The following is a 25,486-nucleotide window of genomic DNA, read 5'->3' on the forward strand; positions in this document are numbered from 1 at the left end:
TCACTGGCCATCTTTATTCCCAAGCTCAGAAACGTGGCCGAATCGTCTAGCTCTCCATGCCGTGCTCTCCTGCATCACTAGCCATCTTTATTCCCAAGCTCAGAAACGTGGCTGAATCGTCTAGCCCTTGACATGTAGAACTTCACCCTGGTGAAGTGAATGAAACATTTTTCTCAGTTTAGATCTAAAATGTAATTATCCCCAGCAAGGCATAAAGCAGATTCCTTATGGGTACATTGCTAAACGGTCCCTTCTGTATTTGTTTACAAAGAGGTCTGCTCACGTATAGATGGCACACTAACTAAATACTAAACTCCTGAGTAACTTGTACTTTAATGCACCTTCCAAGTGCTTTGAAATAACCCTGTGTAGCCCCAGGCGACTTGGTGAGCAGTTTTCTAAGTTCCTGTATTTTACTTTTGTAGTTGCTGTTGACTGTGTAGACACCCACTCTGTCAAGTCAGTTAGGAATGTGTGCAGATGGCAGCTTAACTGATGTGCTCGTTGTTGAAGCAGACGCCCATCAGTAAAACGATCCCATCACAGAGAAGGGGGTGTGAAGGAGTCGCATGCGTTAGAGACCAGTGTGAACCCTGCAGCAGGTTGTGTTTTCCCTTCCCAGTTTTATTTTCATTTCCTCTGCTGTATTACGCAATTTCACCTGAACCAGTGCTTGAGTGCTGATAACTGATACTGTCTTAAAGGATCTTAAAGAAATGTGATTCAGCGATAACTTTGTCTCCTTTATACTGCTTATCTAATCTGACGTGGCACTCCTTTGAGGAAAGCCTCCATGATGAAGGTGTCCTCACAGGACAGTCAGTACTCTTGCTTACCGTGTGTCTCCTATCATTCTGGAGTCTAACTTGTCCCTTTTTATTATTAGTTAAATTTGTTATTTGACAGTTTCATACAGGCACCTAAGGCATACTGACCACTCTCACCCTCCTCCGTCTTCCATCCCCCTATTGCCCCTAACCACCTGGTTCTCTGTAAATGTCTTTCCCACGTTTATGTCTACTTGTTTTATTTTGTGATTTACTGAATTTAACCGGATTGTCAGTATGACCTGGGTTTGGAGCTTTCCACTGGAACCTAGTCCAATCTGAGAGCACTTGGTTAATGCCATAGCACTTGTGCCATTGCTACACAGCTGGGAGCCTTGCCCAGGAGGTTTGTTCTTGGTTCATAGAGTTCACAGATGGCTAAGACCAGTGGTGTATTTTCTCCTGCAGCAGCCTGCAGAGCACCTTCTGGAACTTTGAGAGCTAGACAGCAGGGAGGAGGTTTCCAACTGTATTCCAGCTTGTTTTCCGCTGGAATAAGCCTTGCAGCAAGGTATGTGTCATCTTCAGCTGTGGGTCTCATCCTCTAATTCTGATGGAAACAAAAGCAACTTATGGAACAAAGAATTTATTTTGTCTTACGGTTCTAGAGGGTTAAGAGTCTAACATGGGAAAAAAGAAGTCTAGCATGGTGAGGATGCATGGCAGCAGGTGACAGACATGGCAGCAAGAACAGGAAGCTGAGGGCTCACATCTATAACTGCAAGCAGAAAGCAGAGAGAGCAAACAGCAATCGAGGAGACAATATAAACACCTGGTGGTATGCTTCCTCCAGGAGGTTGCACCACCCAGACCTCCCCAAAGAGCACTACACCTGAGTCTGTGGGAGCAGTTCTCACTCCGCCTAGAACAGGGAGGAGGACTGTCTAGGAAGGTCCCGCACGGCCTGGGGGACCCCTAGGGCCTCTGACACCTCCTGTGGGACCGGACCTGGGGATTTTGTTTAGTCACCCATTGCCTTTAGGATCAGCATCAGCCGGAGTCGATTCATCATGATGCCACATATCAGAGTTAGTTCTATTGAAAAGACAGATATTGATCTCATGATTTAAATCTTAGCAAGATATGAAGATGAAGTTTTTCAAATGTGGGATGGTATAATTATGAAAATATCAAGGTCAAGGTAATACCTTAAAATTTTTGTTTCACCTAAGGGTACAATAGCTCTGATATATTTTTAAGCTTTATTCAAAGACAGAATTTTGATAGGAACAGTTTCCCCAGAATATGTTAAACTTTCCTTTTATTATCTCAGAAGTATTAGTTGGGATGTTAAAGAGGGGGAAATGAGCATTTCTTTTAAATTAGGCTTAATTGTGATGAAAGGTGGTTTCCCAGCTGAACCTGTGGACAACAGAAAAATCACAGCACAGAATATGTGTTTTATGACTTTAAATCTTTGATCTGGAAGGGGCAGCTTGCTTTTGCTGCCAGTGCTCTGCAGGTGAAGGCAGGTGGAGCTCAGTGATGTGAGTTGATTTCCTCCTGACACCAGTGCAGACTCTAAAGGCTGGATAAAAGCATGGGGAGGCACGAAGGGCACCTCTGAGGAAAGGAGCTGCTGTGTGCAGTCAGGGTTCCTCTGACTCCTACACAAGAGCGCATTTGCCAAGGTCTTACCTGCTTGGAGATTCCTCAGCTATTCAGGCCTAGTGTCCTGTATTCTTTGGCTGTGAGGGGAAGAAAGAATCATTTCCCCAAGGGTTGCTTTACAGATGACTTAGCTGTATTGGGTATATTTAGGAAGTACCTCTTAACGCTGTAATCGTATACCAGGTTTTAACATTTCCTCATAACAATGACTCTTGAAAGGTACAAGTAAGACACTCAGAGCGTCATTGATCTTAGCCATGCATGTGACAAACTAATTCTTCTTTTCAGTCAAAGTTTAGGGAAAAAAATTATCTGAGATCTGCAAGTATTGGTTGACTCTCCCTTTGTTTCTAAAGCTATTGGTTTCCCAGGCTAGTGTGTTTTTCTGTATACTTCAGCCTTGCACTCCAACCTGAATTCCTTCTGTCCATTGAAGGATAAAGCTGTCAGCTCCTGTCGGCGAGTATGGTAAGCAAATCTCACTGTCTAAAATTCCTACATGTCAGTGGATTTAGTGGTAATTATAATTGTTTCTCAGTCTGTAGATCCCCTGTACTGTTTCAGATGGTTTTATTTCTAACTCTGAAGCCAGTTTGTGCCACTTACTCATTCCTGACCATGGAAATCTAGAGGATCGCCTTGCCTTGTTACACCTTGGAGGGTAATTGGAGACTTTCGTCTGTGGAAGCTTGAGATACTTGGCTGAGCTAAGCCAGAATCTAACCAGCAACGTGATTAAATAAATCAGTAGCTAAGCCAGAAGTAAGGATATTTACATTCTACCCATTTCACAGGGTGTTGTTAGAATTGCTATAAATAGATTTAAAAATTGTAAAACGTATTTAAGCTTTTCACACAGGAGTGCTATATAAAAAGCAAGGTGTTAGCATCTCATTTGTTTTTGACACTAGACCTGTGTGTTGCGTTCTCTAATCTCCTACTGTATGTTCTAATAAATGTTTTGAATTCGTGTTCTTGGTTGGAATGCTATAAAAGCCTTCTGTCCTATTTTTAGTCCTTAGTGATGAGTCTGGATGTGGCTAAGTTAATAGCAAGGTAATTGAACTGTGTGTGCTAAGTGCTCGCCTGCATATCCTTGTGGCCTCTCCACTTTCCGGGCTGAGTTACTGTTTACAGTGGCACATTTCACCGTGACTGGGCAGTCTGAATCAGTTTGCCTGTTGTCTGGCCATCTTGTGCCCAGTGTTTGTCTGCTTCTACCTTTCCAATGCCCGTCCCTTTAATCTTAAATTTCAAGAGGGATGGTCTAACCGGGAAAGATTAGCTACCTAATAGTCAGGGCTGGGTTGTTTGTGATCTACGGCATGCATTTGAGAACCAGAACTGATACAAGCAGGTCTGAGACCCTGCTGGCCCTGGCTTCTCTTGTCAGATGTTGATGGTGTCTCTCTATCTAGTTCGGGCTGCTCTGTTTGCCCTTGGCTAACACAGTTGAATATCTGACACAACAGTTTGGTTGTGTTTCATGTGCATTTTGCAGATGTTCAATCGCTTCAGTTGGGCTGATGCTCACAAGGCCTCATTCCGGCTCCTCTAGGATGCATGTAGCCAGGAGCTTGTAGCACACTAAGAAACTCTGATATGCGTACCTTTTGCTATTTCTAGAATTTGTAGTATTTGAAGATCTAAGGATTTGAACTGGTGACTTTTCAGGGGTAGGGCTCCTCTATTCACAAGGTGGATTTTTGTTGTTGTTAGTTTTTTTTTTTTTTTCTCTTGTTCCTGGTTAGGATTTGTTATATTTAGAAATGAATAAATATTTGGGAACAAATGAGATAATATATAGAAGTGACATTCGGAGTACATAAGTGGCACAGTTGCCTGTGGCTTCTAGATGTCAAAAAATGGCTCTAATTTTATCATACAACTTGAAAAAAAAAAGGCATCCTATGACAGACACCTTGTTCTTTTAAAGGTCCTTAAAAGTTAGGAATAGCATGCTTTGCTACTAGGAATGTAAAACAAGTGGGCAGCCTCTGATGTTAAGCTGAGTGTGTTTGCTTTTCAGGTTGACTAAATAAAGACTGTTTCTCAGGATAGTGTGTAGTGTTGTGTGCAAATAGAGGGGAGCCTTTCAGACCTTTGACTGTTGGGTCAGTATGTTTATGGAATATGCTGCCTAGTTTCTAAAAAAAACTTGCCTCCTGTGTGTTAGTATGTTAAGCTTAGTATTTTGATTGCCTTCTTGTTTTCTCAAAAAGGCATACGTTTAATCTTTTTTATTTTATTGTTGTTTTATGTGTTTTACTCAGACCCTTGGGTAACTGATGTGAAAGTTGCATGGATGATCTTATGTATAAAGTTTAAGAGTTAAGATCACTTCTGTCATACTCCTTGCAGCTTATTTGGTATCAAAGTATATTGTAAAATTATTTCTTTAATTGTTGCTTCAAGGGATGAAAACTGGTTCTGAAACTTTTATAGATCTTTACTATAGGAGGAATCGAGCAGGAGAGAACCCTTGCTCAGTTAGTTCTGAGTTTCTGTACATGAGGACTTAGTGGCTGACATAAAGGGGTGATCGCATGGCGAACTCAGGACTTCATTCTGTGCACTGCTTCCAGAGGCTATGGCCCCGCCGTGTGACAGATGCTGGGAATCCCCAGACAAATCCTTGCTCTCAGGAGAGTAATAGAGTCATTGGGCAGCAGTCTACAGTGCTTCTACACTGAGAGCGCGCAAAGCCACAGTAGAGAAACCCTTAGAGACTGTCCAGGCCGAGGAGGAAGGCAGGGAGGCTGGGCAAGGCTCCTCAGGGGAAATGCTCCTGTCTGAGGCCACTTCTGCAGTCCTGTCTGCAGTATTTGTCCAGCAGTTTATGACTGTCAAAGGTTGACGTAGAAATTATGAACACATTTTTATTGGTGTGTTTCTGTCTATGCTTTTTTCTTTTCTGACATATTTTTGCTGTTCAAAGTGGGCACTGTCATCAGCTGTCGTGGTACATGCCGAGGCAGGTGGATGCCAGTCTGTCCAGGACAGCCAAGGAAAGAAAGAAAATACGCAGTGTCTGAATAATTATTCAGTGTATGTCAGTGGAACTTTGGAGCTGCCCCCTTCCCAGATCCAGCCTTTGTACTACCCTAACAGGGAACGTGCTTCAAATTTTTAAATTGTTTGACAGTTTCATACATTTTCATAACGAATTTTAGTCACTTTGACTTCCACTTCCTTCCCTCCCCACCTCCCATAGGAGCCCTTCCCAACAGTCCCACCCTCCCGCTAGCCTGTTCTGTTGTATGTGGCCACTGAGTTTCATAAGGCTCTCACCCAGGTGTGGGTGGGGGCTCACTTGGTGGTGGCTGCAGCACTGAGGATGACGGCCTGCCCCCGAAAGGTGCCTTCGAATGCAAGACTGCTCCTCCTCCCTCTGCCAGGGGATCGCGGTCAGGCCTATCTCCACGCTACACAGCACCTTTGGGTACCTTATTCCTCCCTGTATTTAGAAAGAGACTGGGCTGGCGGCCTTTCTCCAGGCGGCCTTCTCTTTCTTCCCTGCTGCCTGTCGACTTTGACTGCTCCACCTTTACACGAAGCGCTCGGAGGCCAGCATTAGTCTCTTCCTGTCCTAAACATGACCTTTCTTTGAACCTGTACAGTCATCATGATAAACCTCTATGTGGCAGACAGCGTAGCTGGTTAAAGCTGGGAATGGGCAGGTTGAGCATTTTGTTACTTTTGCAGGGTGATGACTACATCAAACGCTTACATCTGGAGCTTTTGGACTCTGCATTAAGTACTGGTCCACGGGTTTGACTCGTATTAGCCGAGTGTTCTTGTGCACGCCCTTACTCCCAGCAGGCTCTCAAGGAGCAGAGGCAGGTGATCTCTGTGACTTGGAGGCCAGCCTTGTTTGCATAGTGGGTTCAGGAGAAGGCTCAAGGAGGCCTGGCTAAAGTTTGGTCTGTGAGGATTAGGAACCCTTGGGGTTCAGAACCACTTCTGTTTAATACCTGCATTTTATAGATGAAAATGTGAAACTTAGAAAGACTAAGCAACACACATGGGGCCCACAGCCTGTGAAACCTGGAGCTGCAAAGCTTTGTCTCTGATTGTGTTAAGTGTTGTCACTGTCACCTGATGCCTGTGGTAGCTCAGTTCGTTCTTCCTGCTGTGTCTCTGAGGACAGCGCCTGCTCTTACTTCTGCCAGTGCCACCCCAAAGGTGGGGCTCCTCCTGGAGCAGCATTCTTAGGTTACACGATAGAATGAATTCAAGTGCTAGCCATTTTATTGAAATGGAACACAGATGGTATATCTGCAGTTTATATCCAGTTCTGCTTCCTTTAAATACTCATCAGAAAAACCTTTTTTTTTTTCCTTCAAAATTTCTGTATGTTGCCTCTTATAGTCATAGAGAAATGAAAAATAGGATTTCAGATGTTCTCAATGTAGTTTAATTTCTTTCTTTCTTTTATTTTTTTATTTTTGAGACAGGGTCTCTCTGTGTAGCCTTGGCTGCCCTGGACTCCCTTTGTAGACCAGGCTGGCCTCGATCTCACAGATCCACCTGCCTCTGCCTCCCGAGTGCTGGAATCACAGGGGTGCGCTGCTGCACCTGGCTGTAAAGCTTATTTTCAACCATTAATCGACAGTCTATCATTCTTTAACTATGCATGAATTACCCTATAAGCCCTAAGAATCAACTGTTTTCTAAATGGTGATTGACGATTTTGAGTGATTTCACGATTTTCTGAGAGTGATGAAAAGGGAGTGACTCTTGTAGCTTTGGTTCTCTGGAGTTTCTGTAGTGTAAGTAGGAGAAACTGTCTTGTTGGCACTGGCCTGTTACTCCTCCCCGGGAGGGTGAGGCAGGAGGGTCTCTAGCATAAGCCTCTAGAGAAATCTTCTCTCACCTCTCTCTGATGCAGGGGGGCGGCGGCTTAGATAGCAGGACTTCCTCTGGAATGCCTTCCTTGACTGATAAGGAATCTTACAAGGGCTGGGCGTTGTGACCCACGCCTTTAATCTCTGAAAACCAAAATGAATAAACAGAAGAATCTAACATTATTTATCTTAGCCGCCCCCCTCCCCCACACCCCTTTCTTCTTCTTTTTTTTTTTTTTGGTTTTTTCGAGACAGGGTTTCTTTGTGTAGCCTTGGCCATCCTGGACTCACTTTGTAGACCAGGCTGGCCTTGAACTCACAGCGATCCGCCTGCCTCTGCCTCCCGAGTGCTGGGATTAAAGGCGTGCGCCACCACATCTGGCTCTTTTTTTTTTTTCCCCCCCCTTTCTTCTTTTAGATGGGTCTTTCTACAAAGCCCTGAACTCAGAGATCCCCCTGCCTCTGCCTGTGTCAGGCCTGGGCTGTTTGTATCTGAGGTGGTGCTTCTAGTCTAAATCCCACTTTTCCTTCATTCTGTGACGAGAGGCCTCACTCTTCCTGTGAGAGACATTGGCTCACCCTGGCTTGGGCAGCTCCACAGGTTCTCTAGTTTGATCTAAAGCACATTGAAGTAGAAAGCGAATCATTGTTCAAGCATTGGGTTCTTAGCGGATACCCAATGGATACCCAACTTTTATTAATGTTTTGCTTTGTTTTCTAAAATCAAACACCACATAAAATTTCATTTTGGTGCGTACTTTTAAAGGTCATGTGTTTGATTATGTGACTGTCATAACCTATTCTGTACTGTTGAACATACAACAAGATTCTTATTGCTCTTTCTGGTTTGGGGACAGGGTTTGGTTGTGTAGCCCTTGCACTCCCAGTTCTGTCCTTATCTCCCAAGTGCTAAGTTATGTGTGTGTCACTGTGTGTGACTCAAGATCTGACGAAGGTTCAGTGGGTAAAGGAGCCTCCTGCCAAACACAATGGCCTGAATTCAAGCCTTGGGACCTACAGAGTGGAAGGAAAGAATTGACGCCACACTCTGACCTTCACATGTGTCCGAAGCCCACGCACAAGTGTGTGAGCACAAGCACAAATAATAAATATTGTAATTTTTAAATGATGCCATGGTGACTGTCAGTTGACATATATCCTTTAGCTCTGAATTTTTAAATTTTTATTAGTATTATTTTTTCAAGACAGGGTTTCTCTGTGTAGCCCTGGCTGTCTTGGACTCTCTTTGTAGAGTAGGTTGAACTCACAGAGATCTGCCTGCCTCTGCCTCCCAAGTGCTGGGATTAAAGGTGTGTGTCACCATGCCTAGCTTGTGGCTTTGAATTTTTTTTCCAAGAAGATTAATGGATGATAAATTTTTGAGTACACTAATTTTCTACTGTTAATACATAGCTATTGGGTTGTTTTTCTTAGCAGTTGTTACTACAAGCAGTGAGAGGGGCTCCCCTTAATATCAGAAATTTATATTTATTGATTCTTTGTGTGTGTGTGTGGCCTTTATTTGTTGCTTTGTGGTAAATTTTTCAAGCTAAAGCAACTTTAGTAAGTAGATCAGATTCATAAGTAAACTTTCCTTCTGACAAAAGCTTGGTGATATCGTTTTAACTCTCAGCCATGTAAGAAAAGCTGGGTGAGAGAGAGAATGAGAGGGTTCGTTTTATAATGCCCACATCTCCAGGAGTGATGAGGGATGGGTGAGGTACTGAAGCCTCCTCCCTTCAGTGAAGCTTAGTAGTTTGATTGAACTTTGCAAGGGTGAAATTAAATGCAGCCAACTCTTGGGAGAGCAAACCTTTCTTATAAAGTATGAAACTGAGAAAATCTGAGTTTTCTTCTTCTTTCTTTTCTTTTCTTTCTTTTTTTTTTTTTTGAGTCATAGTGTCTTTGTGATTTCTTTTTTTTAAATCAGAGACTTCCAGATTTTCTTTTCTGCACTTTAACGGATCAACCTAAAGAACAGAACACAGCCCCTGGTGGAGCTGACTGGCAGCACACTTCAGCTTTTCTCCATTTTCTCAGCTTTACATTGACCATAGCGTGTGTTGATCAAGTGAAGTGAAATACTGGAATGTGTGTTCGTTGCCTGCTGAGACAGTCTGGGTTTCTGTTGTATTTTAGCAACGCTAATGCTTTGAGCATCTTACTTCTGAACCTTTCAAGTAATGGTAAATCTGGTGCATAGAGTCCTTTTGTCAGTCAGCAGAGCTCAGTTTCTGTTAATGATTGCACTGTCCTTTGCTTTGGGTGACTTTTGCTGATGTCATATGTAGGTGTGCCCCTTTCCTCTTGGCCTTTGCCCATTCGTAAGCGTTAGGAAGTAATCTTTGCTTGTACCAGGTGACACAGCATCTATGTGTGATCAGACAAGTGTTCAATATTAGCAAAGCATCCCCACTAAACCCATCCCATGGGTTCTAACTGGCATTAGGAGTCGGGTGTATTGGACTAAAGAATCTAATTGTCATTGTTTCTCATTGTAGCCCTGCAGCTGTGAAAAGTCAGCCGCGTGAAGTGTTTGCAAGCTTCTCCATTATGTATCTATGACGTGTAATTCCAGTGACTATACTCTAAAGTCCATGTGATTCCTATGACAGTTGAATTATCAAATGTTATATAATTATTGTCTTTTTTAAAAAGATGTATTTTTATGCATGTGCATCTGCATGGGTGCTCAGGGAAGCCACAAGTCATCAGATGCTCTGGAGCTAGTGTATAGGCAACTGTGAGCCCAGGACGTGGCTGCTGGGAACTGAAGTCAGGTGCTCTGCAGGAGCTGCATGGGCCCTTAGTCATGGGGCATCCCCACCCCCCGCTGGCTTGGTTTTTAGAAGCGGTACTCTCATGATCCATTTCCGTTTACTCTGCTCCGTCAGCCTGTGTACTGCATCCACGCTGCAGCTGGCACACTGTTTTCTTGACATAATCTGGTGGAGGTCTTCTTGGAGTCAGGGGAGGCTAAGCCTCCCAGTCACTGGTCTCCCAGCCTCTGTGGCTAAGCCAAAACTCTAGGCTTGGTTGCTGGTCTAATTTTTCAAAAACAAAACCCAGGCAACGTGTAGATAGTGCATTTTGGAGTTACTTCACAGTAGTAGACGATTCAGAAGTGATAATAAAGTTCCAAAGGGCACTATCAGTCATTCTTCTCTTAAGCAGAAGCTCCTGTCTCTTTTTTACTGTCCCTCATTTGTCACCTTTCTGTTACAGCTGTGTTCTGTTCCCTAGTGAATTCTCTTTCTCAAATATTAGAATAAGGGTAATTTAGAAGAACTAAAGTTAAGATCTGCTTATGGAAGTGTTTTAGGACAAGATTCCCCAGCACTTCTTAGTGGGAGGTACTCTGGGAGAAAGATGCCAGTGAGTGTTGCCAGGTGACATGACAGCTGGGCCTGACAGTGATTGCTGGATGCTGGTCCTTCCTGCCTCCCATAGGCTTCCTCCCCCACCCCCTGACATGCATGCATTTCTGGGTGAAATGCATGCTCCCTTTTAGGAGGGGACGTCAGTATTCACTGGTTTTCCAGACACAATGCCTGTAAGTCTCCTTGCTCTCACTTCTTTAATTAATTGAGACTCCATTTGTAGTCTGCTGTGTGTACCGATGCTGCACATACAGAAGCCACGTGACAATATGGCATTCATCAGGCGGCTGTACGTTTGGGACTTGTCAGCTCCTTTGTCTGCTTAGTGTCTGACTTTCAGGATCTTTTCTCTGTGTTTCTAAAGAGCTTTGTGTACCTTCTGCCTGTATGTGTAATCTTTGGGGTGACATTCTGCTCTTTGCCCATCTGCTCAAATGCCATCACAGACTTGAATTTGTATGTGTCTCACTTACTGTGCAGGGTACAGTGACTATTTGTTTCTGCTCATTGCAGACTTTTAACAGAAGATTAGGGCTTTTCTTTCAAGACTTTGTTCTTTACAGTTTCATACATGTGCACTATGTTTTCTGGGTCCCTCTCTTCCCCTCCTGTTTCCCCACTGCTGTCCTCACTACAAATATCTTTTTCCTATTTACTAGTTTTGGTTTTGTTTATTGTCCCATTGCATTTAACTAGGCCTGTCTATGTGACCTTTAATTTGGAACAAGCCATCAGAGCCTGAGATTACATTACACCTGGATACTATCCCTCACCCTGTCCCAGAATCTGTTGTTTGCTAATACATCAGGTAGGGTCCTCTGAGTCCCTTCCGTTGCCTAGCTGACTGTTAGGAGGCCTGACTTCTGTGCTGGTATCCACTGCTGCTATGAGTGAGCTCATGGCTGCCGCGGCCATGGCTTGCTTAGACGGCACATCACAGCCACTCTCCCTGTCTCTGCCTCTTATATTGCGACTCTTGGGTTCGTCTGTCCCCGCTCCTCCGTGCTCTCTGAGCCTTCAGGGGGTGTGTCAATGCCTTGTCTAGGTTTCAGCCCTCAATCATCCTTTACCCTCAGAATTTTGTGGCTATGTTCTTTCATTTACCTTCATTCATTGCAAGGAGAGGCATTCTGTTTAAGGCTTGGGAGTGGCCTTCATGGGTGTAAACTTTATTTAAGGAGTGGTTTGATGCTATGTCAGTTCAGCTAAGCAGCTATCTCAAGTTCCTCCTCCCAGGGTCTAAGTCTTTTTTAGTCATGGATTTTGACCCAGGTTTAACAGTGTCAGGCATATATACTCTCTTGAAGAACTAACTGGGTGCAGTTGGTTAGCCCATAATAGTCATGCCACCATTACATTATCAGGCACATTCTTGCCTAGCAGGTTGTTATTGTCCCTGAAGCTACCTTTTAGGGGTTAAAACATACTGTATTTTTCAGACCATAACACTCACCTGACCATGAGACGAACTCAGTTTCTAGAGCAGTAAAATAAGAAAAACAGTAAAAGCAGCAATCGGACCATAATTTGCACCCTAATTTCTCCCCCTCCCACTTTTGGGGGCGGGGAGAAAGTGCATCCTATGGTCTGAAAAATATGGTATTCTTTTCTGTTTTCCCTCAGTGATTCATTAATGCAAAATTTATTTTGATTTCAAAACTATTTTGTAGGTCATTTGATTTTAAACTCTAACTGTTTTTCACAATGTTATCTACTCTGTTTATCTGTATCTCTGTCTCTCTCTGTAGAGATCAAACCCAGGGCCTCTTGTATGCCATGAATAATTTTGTTATCTTTTCCTGCTGAGCCATTTTGCTGGCCTATGAAGTGTTCTTTAGATACGGGATTAGAGAGGTAGCTGTGATCCTTCGTTCTTCTAGCCAGCCAGCCTACCTCTTTTAGGGGACGTCCACTTAGTTGTCAGTATTGCTGGGCTACTGTAAACTTGGGGTTAGCAGGAGGGAACATATAGACATAAGCCACTTTATAATTGGTTTCTTATTTAAAAAAAAAATCCCCTAGCCTCTGGCTTGTGGTGGCACATCCCTGTGGGAGGCTGAGGTAGAGGATTGCCAGTTTGAGGACAGCCTGAGCTACACAGGGAGGCTCTGTCTGAAAATACCAAGAACTGGAGACATAGCTGAGCACTTGGCTAGGTTGTCCAGCCTGCAAGCCCCTGGTTTGGGTTTCCAGCACTGCTGGTCCTTTAGTGTGAGTCCAGCAGTGGATCAGTGGCCTCCTTACACTGAACCAGCCACCCTCCACCTCTCCGTTGGTGACCTTTGCTTCCAATAGTGGTGACAAGCTCCTTGTGTATGTTAAGAGGATTATTTTATAAGGATTATTTATAAGGAACATATAATTATGCGATTTCTTTGAGGGAATTGCTGTCAGTGGTTGAGTGAAAGAAAGCTTTTTATATGTTCACAATCTACTTTAGTCTTTAGATCATTAAGCCAAAATTAGCCCTCTTTCGGCATATTAGAAGTGTGCTGATTATATGAGCTCCATAACTATTGATTCTTTTCAAGTATGTTTGTATTATTCTATTGTATCTTATTTTTTGAAAGTCTTTTCTAATTTTCAACAAAACTAAAAAGTTTCCAACTTTCAGGAAGGCTGTAAGATTATCAAAATAACATTTGTTTTAAAAACTATTTAGAATTATTTGATGTAAGTAAGGTTTAAAGGTTATAATTGTGCCAATAATTTTGAATAGAATTTTTACTTCTGATTAAAATTTGCCTACATTAAGCTGTTAAATTTAGAATTTATGTGCTAGAAACCAAATCCCTAATTGTATATTTAAAATTTTTAAGTTATTTAATATTTTATATTCATCTGTATTTGACAGCCAGACATTGCAAATCAAGTGGTAAAATCTATTTCAATATGTTTTTATCATTACAAATGGTATTTTATAAGAAGTATTACCAACATTTGGGACTTTAGTATAAATACCAGAACTCATAGATCAGTGTCTATTCTTTTAACTTTCAGTAATTAGCCCTTCTTCCATATCCTGAAATGAGAAGATTGTAGACTTCTCAAACATATTCTAGTTCAATAACTTTAACATTATCCAAACTTTGGAAAGCACTATTTACTCAGCTCTTTGTTGCCAAGTATTTAGTTTGTTTGTTTTCTGTTTTGTTTGCCTCACTCAAAATATCCAAGACCAGGCTAGATATGTAGCTGGCCTGGCATGTGAAGGTCTCTGTTCCTAGCCGTGCTTTCCATTCACAGATGTGAAGCCCAGCAGCACGTTCGCAGCTTTAGAACGCTTCCATCCTTGGGAGAAGGCAGCACAGAGGCAGGCGCACACCCAGGCTTCTATAGGGCTGCCTGAGGCCGGTGAGATGGGCTTCTCCGTTCTCCTCAGTGTACTGAGTTCACTGCTATGATCCTCTGCCACCTCTCATGGACAGACAGGAACTGTGGACAGTTTTGCTATGGACATGCTAGGGAGCTAGAAATGTCAGAAGAATTTTTTTTATTGTTGTTGTTTGTTTTGTTTTGTTTGGGGGGGGTTATTTTTATTTTTATTTTTTATTTTTGGTTTTTTGAGACAGGGTTTCTCTGTGTAGCCTTGGCCATCCTGGACTCGCTTTGTAGACCAGGCTGGCCTCGAACTCACAGCGATCCGCCTGGCTTGTTGTTGTTTGAAACAGAGTTTTTCAGTGTAATAGCCCTGGCTGTCCTTGAACTCGGAGATCTACCTACCTCTGCCTACCTGGGTGCTGGGATTATAGGTGTGCACCACCGAGACCAGCTCAGAAGAATTATTTTTTTAATCAGGGCATCTAGCTTCCATATAACAAATGCTTATACTTTCAGAAAGTGCCTCCCACCCCCTCACACCCCCCAGACCGCCCCCACCTCCCGTCCAGGAAGTGACCGAAGTAAAGGCTCTTGATTTATAAGTCAGTGTTCTAATGATTGTGTATTACCTCTCTGTTTCCTCTGTGGTATGCTCAGACACTTTATATGCCTTTGGGTTTCTTTTTTCCCCCTCCATTCTGTGCCAAGATTTTCTTTTCTTTCTTTTCCTTCCTTCCTTCCTTTCTTTCTTTCTTTCTTCCTTTTCGTTTTTCCAGACAGGGTTTCTCTGTGTAGCCTTGACTGTGCTGGACTCACTTTGTAGACCAGGCTGGCCTCGAACTCACAGAGATCCACCTGCCTCTGCCTCCCGAGTGCTGGGATTAAAGGCGTGCGCCACCACACCTGGCCTGTGCCAGGGTTTTCATTGCTTTTACTAGTGTTCCTGTCCACACTTGGTGCCATCCTGACTGGTTTCCAAGACTCAGGACCTTCTAGTTGATTAGGTTCTTATTCCCGAAAGGTTATAATCACAGCTGTGAGGCCACACTGGCTCCCTCGCCTGCATTTGTTGCACTGTGCTCCTGTCTGTGCTGTGTCCCCACAATGTAGTACTTTTATTAACTCACAGGTCCACAATAGGGTTAAACTGGCTAATTACAGATTAGATGTTCTTTAATTTTTCACTAGCTCTTTTTTGATGCTTAGCTGTCCTTATACATGTCCACACATTTTTTTTTTTTTAAATTAACTATCCCTTATTGACTTAAAGTCTTGAGTAACAAGGGCCATGCTAGTAAATCCTCAACTAACCTAGCGCTAGTAAATCCTCAACTAACCTAGCTCAGTTATTTCAGGACCATGCAACCATTATCTAGATTTGGAGAGGACTTTGAGTTGTCCTTTGAATGAGGTAAGACTACAAATCAGCTTTTAAGATAATCTTAAAATGTTTCAATAAAAAGATACAAATCAGAGTTGAAACAATAGCTCTAGGCTGCTGTGCAGACAGGAAGAGTTTGTTGTCCCACAACCCAGGTGAAAAGTCATGGCGGTGGCCTTGTAACTCCAGCAGTGCAGGGGCAGAGGCAGGTTGTACTCAGGCCTCCATATGCATGCACCCCACACACATGCACACGTGTGTGCACGAACACGCACAGATTAAAATGCCTGATTCCACCTCCTGTTTATATGATGTCTTTAAGAATCCTTTAGTTATCATATGAAATACTTGGTTTTATTGTGACATTTTATACATGTTTTTCATAGAGCTTTGTTCAGGTCACACCAAGCGAGTGCATTATTTTCTCCCCTAGGGGTCACAGCACCTCAGCACTGCTGCCCCGGGGACCAGTGACCAGCTGCCTAGCTTAGGACAGCCGTGTTTGTCGACGTTCTGTTGTTTTCCCAGTCACAGTCGTGAGGCTCTAGCTCCACCACACCCTTGCCAACACAATGCAGGGCATGGTGAGACATCTTCAAGTCAGACTTGTAGTAGAGAGCAGCACATGCATGTGCTTCTTTCATGGCTGACCTGTTGGGTTGAAGTTACTGAGAGTCCTCAGTGTACGCCGGACATGGCTCTGCACCTGACGTGTACAAGTGTGTGTCTACTCTGCCTTGGGTTTAGTCTTCTTATCTTTGTTATCTTTTAACGAATTTATTTTTTTTTTAGCATCCGTGAAAGCCAACTTACCATCTTAGTAAGATGGTAAGAAACTACCCCAAGACACAAGTGTATCCTTCAGTCTTTAAAATATCTTTTGTACAGTACTTGAGTGGTTTTCTATCTAGTTGGTTGTTCATTTTTTAATTAATTTTTGTGTTTGAGGACATTTGGGTCAGTGTTCTTTTGTTTATTCTTCAGAGGTACCTGCATGGCTGGTCTTGTTCCTTTGAAAGCTTTGTTTCTCCTTTAACTTGCCTGTGCAACTTTGGTAAAAATCATTTGGCAAACATGTATTGCTGAGCTGTGGGTGGCAGTTCCGAAGTTCTTGACTCTGTTGCCTTGTAGTGAGCCTTGGAGCCAGATAGGCAGACCCCTGGTTGTCCTCTTTTCAAGCTTTCAGTGCTCCCTCTGTGTCTTTGTAATTGCTAATGCCAGCTTGCCAGCTCCCACTAAACGTCTTGAGATTTTGATTGAGATTGCTTCAGATGTCCAGGTCTGTTGGAAGAGAAATGTTGTTCTAACAAAATTGAACCTCATAGTATCTTTCCATTGTTTAGGTCTTTTGAGTTTTTCTTAGCAATATTTTGTTCATTTCAATAGATGACTAATGTTGTTTTGTTTTTAGACAGGGTCTCACCTGTATATGGCAAACTAGCTTAACAGTTGACATTTTCCTTGCTTAGTCTCCTGAGTGCTGAGGTGGTAGGTGTGGTCCATCTTGCGTCATTTCTTTCATGTAATTTGTACTGAGTAATATTAGGTTTTGTGGTGCTACTCAAAATAAAATTATTTTTCTTCCTTTTTTAAAAAAGTATTTATTTTTAAAAAGTATTTATTTATTTATTTATGTATATGAGTGCTCTATCTGCATGTATACCTGCATGCCCAGAAGAGGGAATCAGATAGTTGCTGGGAATTGAACTCAGGACCTCTGGAAGAGCAGCCGGTGCTTTTAACCACTAAGCCAATTCTCCAGCCCCAAGATTATTTTTCTTAAAAAAGCAAAACAAAAAACCAAAAACCACTTTAGGATTATTTTATGTGTTTAAATATTTATCTGTCTGTATGTATGTGTGCCATGTACATGCCTGGTGCCCACAGAGGTCAGGAGAAGACATCAGATTCCCTGGAGTTGGAGTTATGGATAGCCTTGAGCCACCATGTAGGTGCTGGGAACTGGACCTGGCTTCTCTGCAAAGGCAGAAATGGCTCTTAACAGCTGATCTGTCTCTCTTTCTGGGGTTGTTTCTCTTAATTTCATTTTATAATTCTATGCCAATATGTAATATCTTGTTAATTTTTATTTAGTACCTCTGCCCTTTACAACTCATTAAGTTTGCTTACTATTGTTTTCTAGATTTTTTTGCTCTGTTAAAATTTGTGTGTATGTGTGTGCGTGCAGTGTGTGTGTGTGTGTGTGTGTGTGTGTGTGTGTAAGTCAAAGTCAGAGGACAACTTGTAAAAGTTGGCTCTCTTTTCCACTGTATTGTTTCCAGGTATCACACTTGGGGCCTTGGCCTTGGCTGCAGGTTACCCTAACCCACTGAGTCCTCTTGCTAGCCCTGCCGACCTTTTCGTAGATGCTGTCTCTTTTTGAAGAAGTTTTCTACTAATTCTGTTTCACTGAGAGGTTTTGAAGATCATTATTAAATGTTGTGTTTTTGTGAAAAACTCTTCTAAATCCATGGGAATCATTATGTGGACTTTCTGCTGTCAACAACATACATTATATTAATTCATTTTCAAGTGTTCATCCTTTTTAAATACCATCACGATTTATTTTATTTTTTATTTTTTACTTTTTTATTTTTTGGTTTTTCGAGACAGGGTTTCTCTGTGTAGCCTTGGCTATCCTGGACTCACTTTGTAGACCAGGCTGGCCTCGAACTCATAGCGATCCGCCTGCCTCTGCCTCCCGAGTGCTGGGATTAAAGGCGTGCACCACCACGCCCGGCTTACCATCACGATTTAAATTGTGTTCTGTGAGTGACTTTGCATCTTGCTGTGTCCTTATTTTATTTTGTGCTGTCTGGGTTTTGTATTACAGAGGGGATGGATAGCAAGTGACGTTTCCCTTTTGAATGCCTGGCTTTTGTGTTGCTCCTTCCCCCAGTGTTTGCTAGAACGCACCAGTGGTACCATCAGTGGCTATGGCTTTCTGTTCTGGGGATATTCTTATTCATGAGGTATTTTCTGTGGTGAACACGAGAGGGTTCAACTAGTGTGTTTCTCCTTGCTCATGCAGCAGCTTTAATTAGCCTCCAAGAAGCTCACTATCTCCCATCACTTGTCAGGGTTAGGTTCTTTCTAGCCTTCCTCTCTTAATTAATTTTGTACACATGGTGGGAACGATCTTTATTTCTTGACAGTTCACCTCCTCCTTGGCCATTGTATGTTTAAAGAACCGGGTTTTAAATTTGCCTGTTTTATTTCTCTGCTTATATTTTTATCATTTCTTATACTTCCTTTGATTTATATTGCTTTTCCTTTTCTAGTTTTTTTAGTGCTTCATTTAATGATATTGTCATCTATAGTGTGTTGGGTCATATTTCTAGCTATACTGGAATGCAGACATTTCTATTCTTTTAAAACTAGGTTTCTCTTTCTTTACAGAGAACTTATATCTTCCCATCCCATTTACCTCACTTATGTGTACTTTTGCCTTGTGGAAAGAATGGCTAATAGTTACTCTAAAAACTTACGTGATAATTTCCGTATTTTTTGTCATCAGGGATTTGGCATATGCTGATTGTAATTTTTTGAGCGTTTATTATATTTGCCCACTTTTCTCATTATTGACCAAAGGCCTAATAAGGAACAATGGAAGAACAGGTCTATGTTTGCAGCTAGGCATGGCAGCCAAAGTGTGAAGCAGCTGCTCGCTGAACATCCTTAGTGAGGAAGTGAAGAGAAGAATGCTGGCGCTGAGCTCACATTCTCTGCTTCATCCCAGAGCCTAGCCCATGACATGCCTACCTATGCTTAGGATGGGTCTTTCCACCTTGGTTGATCCAATCTAGACATTTCCTCCAGGAAACAATCTCCTAAGTGATTGTAGATCTCAGCAACTCACAGTCAATATTACCATCACAGGGCGTCCAATAATGTTTCCATTCTGCCCTAGATGTGTGGTTTCATGCTGGTCCCGTTGCTCCCTCCGTGGAGTGCTGGCTGTGGCTTCTCCAAGCACGAGTTAGCTTTGTACTCTAGGTTCTCCCTGGCTCTAGTGGGGCTCTCAGTCCGCCTTTAGTTTTCAAGACCAGTGCTGCGCGTCGCGACTGTCTTGTGCGCATAGCTCAGGGGTGAGCCCAGAACAGTGAATTCACAGACTTCCAGTTTCTTCTTTCATCTTCTCCACACTCTGCAGGCTCTACAGAGGCCCTGGGGCCCACCCTGGGCACGGCTCACGGAGAACGGCATGGGGAGAGCTTGGTTTCCCTTTACAGCCTGCTGGGGAGGCTGAAGTGGGGCTTGTGAACTGCAGGCCAGCCTCAATGGCTTACCCAGGTAGCGCAGAACTGAAGGGAGCAGTGTCTGGAAGAGCTGCTCTGTCACGTCATCTGTCTCTTCGCTTTCCTCTCTGGTTCCCTGGGAACCAAGGAAAACTGAGCAGTTGCTTGGTCACTTGAAGGACTCAGGGTTAGAAGGAATGTATGGGAGGTTCCAGCCCCATCCGCAGGCCAGTTTGACTGTTATGTTAGTGAGCAAGCCTGGAGCCATACCTTCATTCACGCTCCAGTGGCTTAATTTTTATCAAATAGATTCTATCCTAACAGCCAGGTTCAGAACAGTGGCCCTAAGAGCTCCCAGCTGCAGTTAGGACGTGGAAGAGAGAGAAAGCATCATTTGATTCCCAGGTATTGGATGCCGTGGTAGACTCTGCAGTTGTTGGCCACTCCTTCACAGATGTTTAGCGCAGGGGAAGTAGAAACAGCTGTGAGAAGTGCTAGGGTATATATTTACTCTACTGTTGGTCAGTCTTTCTGTTAGCTGTCTCTACTTCTGCTTTATCTTGCATGCTGTTCTTTGGGGCTTTGAGGGAGAGAACTCTGGAGGATGGAAATTCATTTCTGTGGTAAACAGCACTTATTCTTAGATTCTGTCAGGAACTGATAGTAATTACACTTTGACCATAATAGTTTCTATACTAGAAGCAGGCAGACCTGGCCAGCCTGGTCTACAAAGTGAGTCCAGGACAGCCAGGGGTACACAGAGAAACCCTATCTCGGATAACCCCCCCAAAATTCTATACTTCTGTCTAGTTTTGACCCTCACAAGGAGCTATGAAATATTTAAAGTAAGGCATAACATTATATTTATAAGAATTGTGCACTTAAAAATATGATGAACCTTAATGTTTTATATAATAAGTGTATGCTTATTTTAAATAATAGTATGCTTTTTAATGTTCTTATATAATAGTTTAATATTGAGAGTATACTAATTATAACTTAAATTGAGGACACCTCAATTTTCCTCTCTGCAATGGTTTTGGTGATACACATTTGTTTCTTGAAGATCCAATCAAACTCATCTCCAAAGTATTTTTTTTTTTCCTGCTCACACTTCAATTTTTGTGTTTGTTTTGTTTTTCAAGACAGGGCTTCCCTGTGTAGCCTTGGCTGTCCTGGACTCATTTTGTAGACCAGGCTGGCCTTGAGCTCACAGTGATCTGCCTGCCTCTGCCTCCTGAGTGCTGGGATTACAGGCACTTACATTTCAATTTTATATCTATATTTCCAAACATTTTTATTTTGTACTGTTTAAGAATTTTGTAATGTATAGGAAGGTAAATAGTTCCCTTTCCTCCAGATTTGTCACCTATTGTACACTAAACCTAGCTGCGAAAGAAAAGCATGTTTGTCTGAATTTTGTTTATTACACAAAAGTCTAGGATAACTTAATATTAGCTAACAAGTCACTATAATTCAGTGTTGGGGCAAAGATGTAGCTCAGTGGTGAGTGCTTATTTGCTTAGCACATGGGGCTCAGGTTCAGTTCCCAACACCAGAAGAAAGAGGAAAAAAGGGAAACATATGATTACTTCATTAGCTGCTAAGAAAACGAGCATCCACTTCTTAACTAAAAACCTTAAGTGAGCCTGGCGGTGGTGGCACATACCTGTTATCCCAACAGTCAGAGAGGCAGAGGCAGGTGCATCTGTTTGAATTCAAATCCAGCCTGCTCTACAGAGTGAGTTCCAGGACAACCAAGGCTACACAGAGAAACCCTGTCTTGAAGAACACCCAAACAAACAAAACACTTTGAGTAAAACAGGAGGCAAGGAAACTGCTAAAGTATGGTAGGGCACGGAGACAGCAAACCACCTGCTGAAATGTAAAGTACCAGTCAGGGTGATGCAGCAGGTACTTCTGTTACAGGAGTTTTGTCATGGACAGAGGTAAGATCTTTATTTCCAGACGAAACAGATCTAACAAATCTAAATATTTATTTGCAAAATAAATGGCCCAGCAAGAAAGTGGTGAAGTCTGGACACAAAGAAGTTAATAAATTGTCTTTATTTTACAGTGAACAGTGAAGGGTTGCATTTACTCAGAATGAACAGCATATTCTCTAGTGTGTGTTAAGTACTTGTTTCACTTGGCTTTAAAATTTCAGAGCTGGGCAGTTTTGCAAAGTAGGATAAGAAAGTGTATGACCTGTCAATTGCAAAAGCGTTGGCTGAGAGTTGGGGTGAGAGAGCATGCACTAAAAGCATTTGGGAAATGGCGCTTGCAAACATACTGACTGAGCTGAAGGGAGGAGAGCACAGCAGCTGCAGCCTCTAAGGGAGCTGTCATGTCCACTTCAGCTGGATGGTCAGGCCTCCGCTTAAATCTCCTGCCTTGGCCACGGGTGTCTTCCTGTCACAGTCAGAAACAGTGTGTAGCACCAGAAAGCAATAGAGCTTAACAAATTCCTGTAGACCTTAAGGATATGGAGCATGGTGTCTGAGAGAGCCTGAAGACAAGCCTTAGTGCTTAGAGCAAAGAGGAGCTACAGCCATCTTGTCTGAATGATGAGAGAGGCTTCCATATGTTCGGAGACTTCAGGTGTTCCCACAGGCAGCAGTTCAAAATGGCAATTCTTCCAATGCACCTGTCTAGGTCTTGGGACCATCCTGCTCCCACAGATAGCTGACCACTTTGGTCTCCCTCTGGGAGAGAGGATGCTGGAATGGGAGAAATCCACAGAGAGAGGAATTAAAATCAAGGGGCCACTTTGTGACTGCATGTTCTGTATAGGACCCTTACCACCATCTGAGCTAGCATGTAGATGGTGTGCCGCACCCTTCCCACTCTACTCAGCAGGTCTGAGGATGCCATATTTGGAAGTGTCCTGAGAAAGGGCAGCTCAGTCTAACTGATGGCCTCTCCACATACCTCCCTCCCACCCAGCTTAGTGCCTCACTGTTAATGTAAGGAGAATCCGGGGGTCACCGCAGATGTACTCACAGTAGCCAGGCAGCCAATGATAGGAGAGGAACCAGATGGACCAAATGGTACAAGAACCAAGAAAATTAAAATGGACATAAGTCAGAAGTCCAATGTCCATTAAACACTAAAAAACACAAAATACTAGGAATAGATAGGAGAACAGGAAAGACCTTCCTGAAGCTTAAACCTGGAAGAAACTTCACAAACACGGAATTTGGGGTATACTGAGGCAAGAGAACATTGTATTTTATAGCCCAAATTTCTTACTTCAATTTTTTTGTTGTTGTTAAGCTGTTGAGAGAGTGTCTTCATTGTGCTGGACTGCACTGGCTGGCCTTGAACTCATGACCCTCCTGCTTCCTCTTTCCAGGTGCTGCTATTATAAGCACACACCACATCTGGCTAATTTTATCTAAAGCTTTAATGAATACCTTATACTTTTTGACAGTGGCAATTTACTGTAACAAAATTAAATTAGGTGCTTTAGTTACCTTTCTCTTGTTCTGATAAAAAAAAACTCCATGACCAGGCTGTTTACAAAAGAAAGACTATTTGGCTTAGTCATGATGGAATGGTGGCTGGGGCAGGGAGTGAGCAGAGTGCAGGCATGAGGGTTGCAGCAGGAAGCTGAGCGTTTATGTGCTGGCAAACTTGGCAAACCAAGCAGAGGGAGCAAGGTGGAAATTGTGAGAATCTTTAAACTATGAAATCCTGTAAACTCTGCTTGTGTATCTGCCAGTATGGCCACACCCAACTCCCCATCAGCACCGCCAACTGGAGACTAAATCCACTTCTAAATTCAAACCCACCACAGACAAGAAAGAAAATAGCTATCAAGTCTATAGTTTGTATTTGGGGAGAGGTCTTTGCTTCTTGATGGCTGCTCATGAACAGTAATGCCTGATGGGAAATTTTGGAACCTTGGCTTGATATTCTGGGCAGACATTACTGAATGTGTAATATTTAAATGTTTCTGGTGATTTTGTTTTGAGAAGAACTTCATGTAGTTTCAGTCTGGCTTTAAACTTACTGTGTAACTCTTGCCCCCACCTTCCAAGTGCTGAGACAGCAGGTCCAGCATGTCTCTCTTAATGTGTTTTTAAAATAATCGTCCTTTATTAGTGTGTGTGTGTGTGTGTGTGTGTGTGTGTGTGTGTGTGTGTGTAACACAGTGAGTTTGGAGGTCAGAGGAACTTGGTGAAGTGGTTTCTCTCCTTCATCTTTCTGTAGGTTACCAGGATTGAACTCAGGTGGTCAGACTTGCACTGTTGGGTGGCAAGAGCTTTACTGTCTGTTTGCTGCTCAGTCTTTATGGAGCAATTCGCTGTTGTTCTCAGTGGTACCCAGGCTATGGTATTTGCTGTCCTGCTCTAATGACTGCCCTCTTTTCTTTTTCTTCTTCTCCTCCTCCTTCATCTTCTTCCTATTATTTTATTCATCTTCCTCTCCTCCTCCTTTTCCTCCTCCTCTTCCTTTTCTTCTCTGTAATGTAGGGTGAAATTAGAAGTACCTATTGCATAGGGCTGTGCATGCTACTAAAAGAGATGAGCTGTGCACCACCTTTGTACAATGTACACCTTATATTAAGGGCTCAATGAAAAGGAACTATAAAAATCCTCAAGTAGATGAGTGTTATATAGAGACAGTTAAGAAGACATGTTAAAGTATCAGACACAACACTGGTGATTACATAGGTTGTCCTAGCTAGCCATACAAAGGCTTCTTGTTGACAGCCCACCAGCATCCATCACTGCTTCTGGCCCTAACAATCTATCCAGGGAATTAAAAAGATCTTTTCAATGTAACTTTCAGTTGTAGGGCTGTACTATGGCTCTAGTGTTGATGTTAGGATTAAAGAGAACACATTAGCTTGTTTATACACAAACTTGTGTTTCCTAAACATTTCTTGCATTTTAATTACAGGCGTCAATTAGCAAGGTAAACGTAACAGAACCATGGCTCAGTTTCCGACACCTTTTGGTGGTAAGTTTTGGAATTTTCTTTCTTGTTCTTAGTTGGGGCCGGATTTAAGACTTTACAATGATGGGAAATTTCAGATAAACTAATAGAGTTGAATTGGGCTGGGGTGTAGCTTAGGGGTAGAACCCTTGCCTCACATGCATAACATCCTGTGTTCAGTCTTCATTGTTACATAAACAACCCAACATGAAGACAAGAAATACAGTGGTCAACCCTCATGGTTTACCCTAAGATGTTCTGGTGGCTAGGGATTCAATTTTGTTTCATTGGGTTGTTTGGAGTAACTCTAAGACATCTTAGCCCTTCGTCACCGAAGATTTTAGTGTGCTTATTTATTTACTAAATGATGAAAGCTAAACAATAACACCATTACCAAACCTCTAAAATTCATGCACACATTCTAGCTATAAAATTTACTCTATAGCCACTTTAGGCTCTATGGAGCTTTTTATTACTTTTGTTCAAATTGAAATCCATCCTTGCTCTTAGACTCTGCCTGCCTCAGCATGCTGCTTGCACAGTTTATTTGTTGATCTGCATGAATCACATTGCACTCTTTCAAATCCTGAATTTGAAGCATGGCATTTTTGCTTTGTCTGTTTGAAACTCATCAGTGTGGGTAACATGTTTCTCTGGCATGTTCTCCATGTGTGCCTTGTCATGTGTGCTAGGCAAGCACTCTGTCACTGCCTTATCCGTCAGCCCAGATTCTAGTAACATGCTAACAGCTGGTCATGGCAGGGCTGAGGACAAGCAGGAGGTTTGAGTGTTTGACTGCCCCCAGGATTGCAAACCCACAGGAATATAAACAGATTTCTTTTCAATTGTAGAGAGACTAAGAAGGCACCACATGTCTTCCTGGGAGCACACCGGGAATGTCTCTGGGATTCCAGACACACCTGCAGACTTTTTCAAA

At 42.7% G+C, this 25,486-nt stretch overlaps 1 protein-coding gene across 4 annotated transcripts in view; it reads left to right on the top strand.

The window, feature by feature from the left end:
- Positions 1–25,486, top strand: part of Itsn1 (intersectin 1) — a 184,597-nt gene that overhangs the window by 28,732 nt on the left and 130,379 nt on the right. For 2 of the 4 annotated variants that reach the window (XM_051150253.1, XM_051150252.1), the window contains exon 2: positions 24,514–24,573. In XM_051150253.1, the coding sequence (XP_051006210.1) occupies positions 24,546–24,573 (28 nt within the window). In that variant the 5' untranslated portion in view covers positions 24,514–24,545. Of the gene's footprint in view, positions 1–1,245; positions 1,339–2,771; positions 2,907–24,513; positions 24,574–25,486 lie in introns of those variants that run through there. The other 2 variants (XM_051150250.1, XM_051150251.1) reach the window with 2 other exon arrangements.

The sequence above is a fragment of the Acomys russatus genome, chromosome 8 (genome assembly GCF_903995435.1).
Source record: "Acomys russatus chromosome 8, mAcoRus1.1, whole genome shotgun sequence".
Classification (NCBI taxonomy): Eukaryota; Metazoa; Chordata; class Mammalia; order Rodentia; family Muridae; genus Acomys; species Acomys russatus.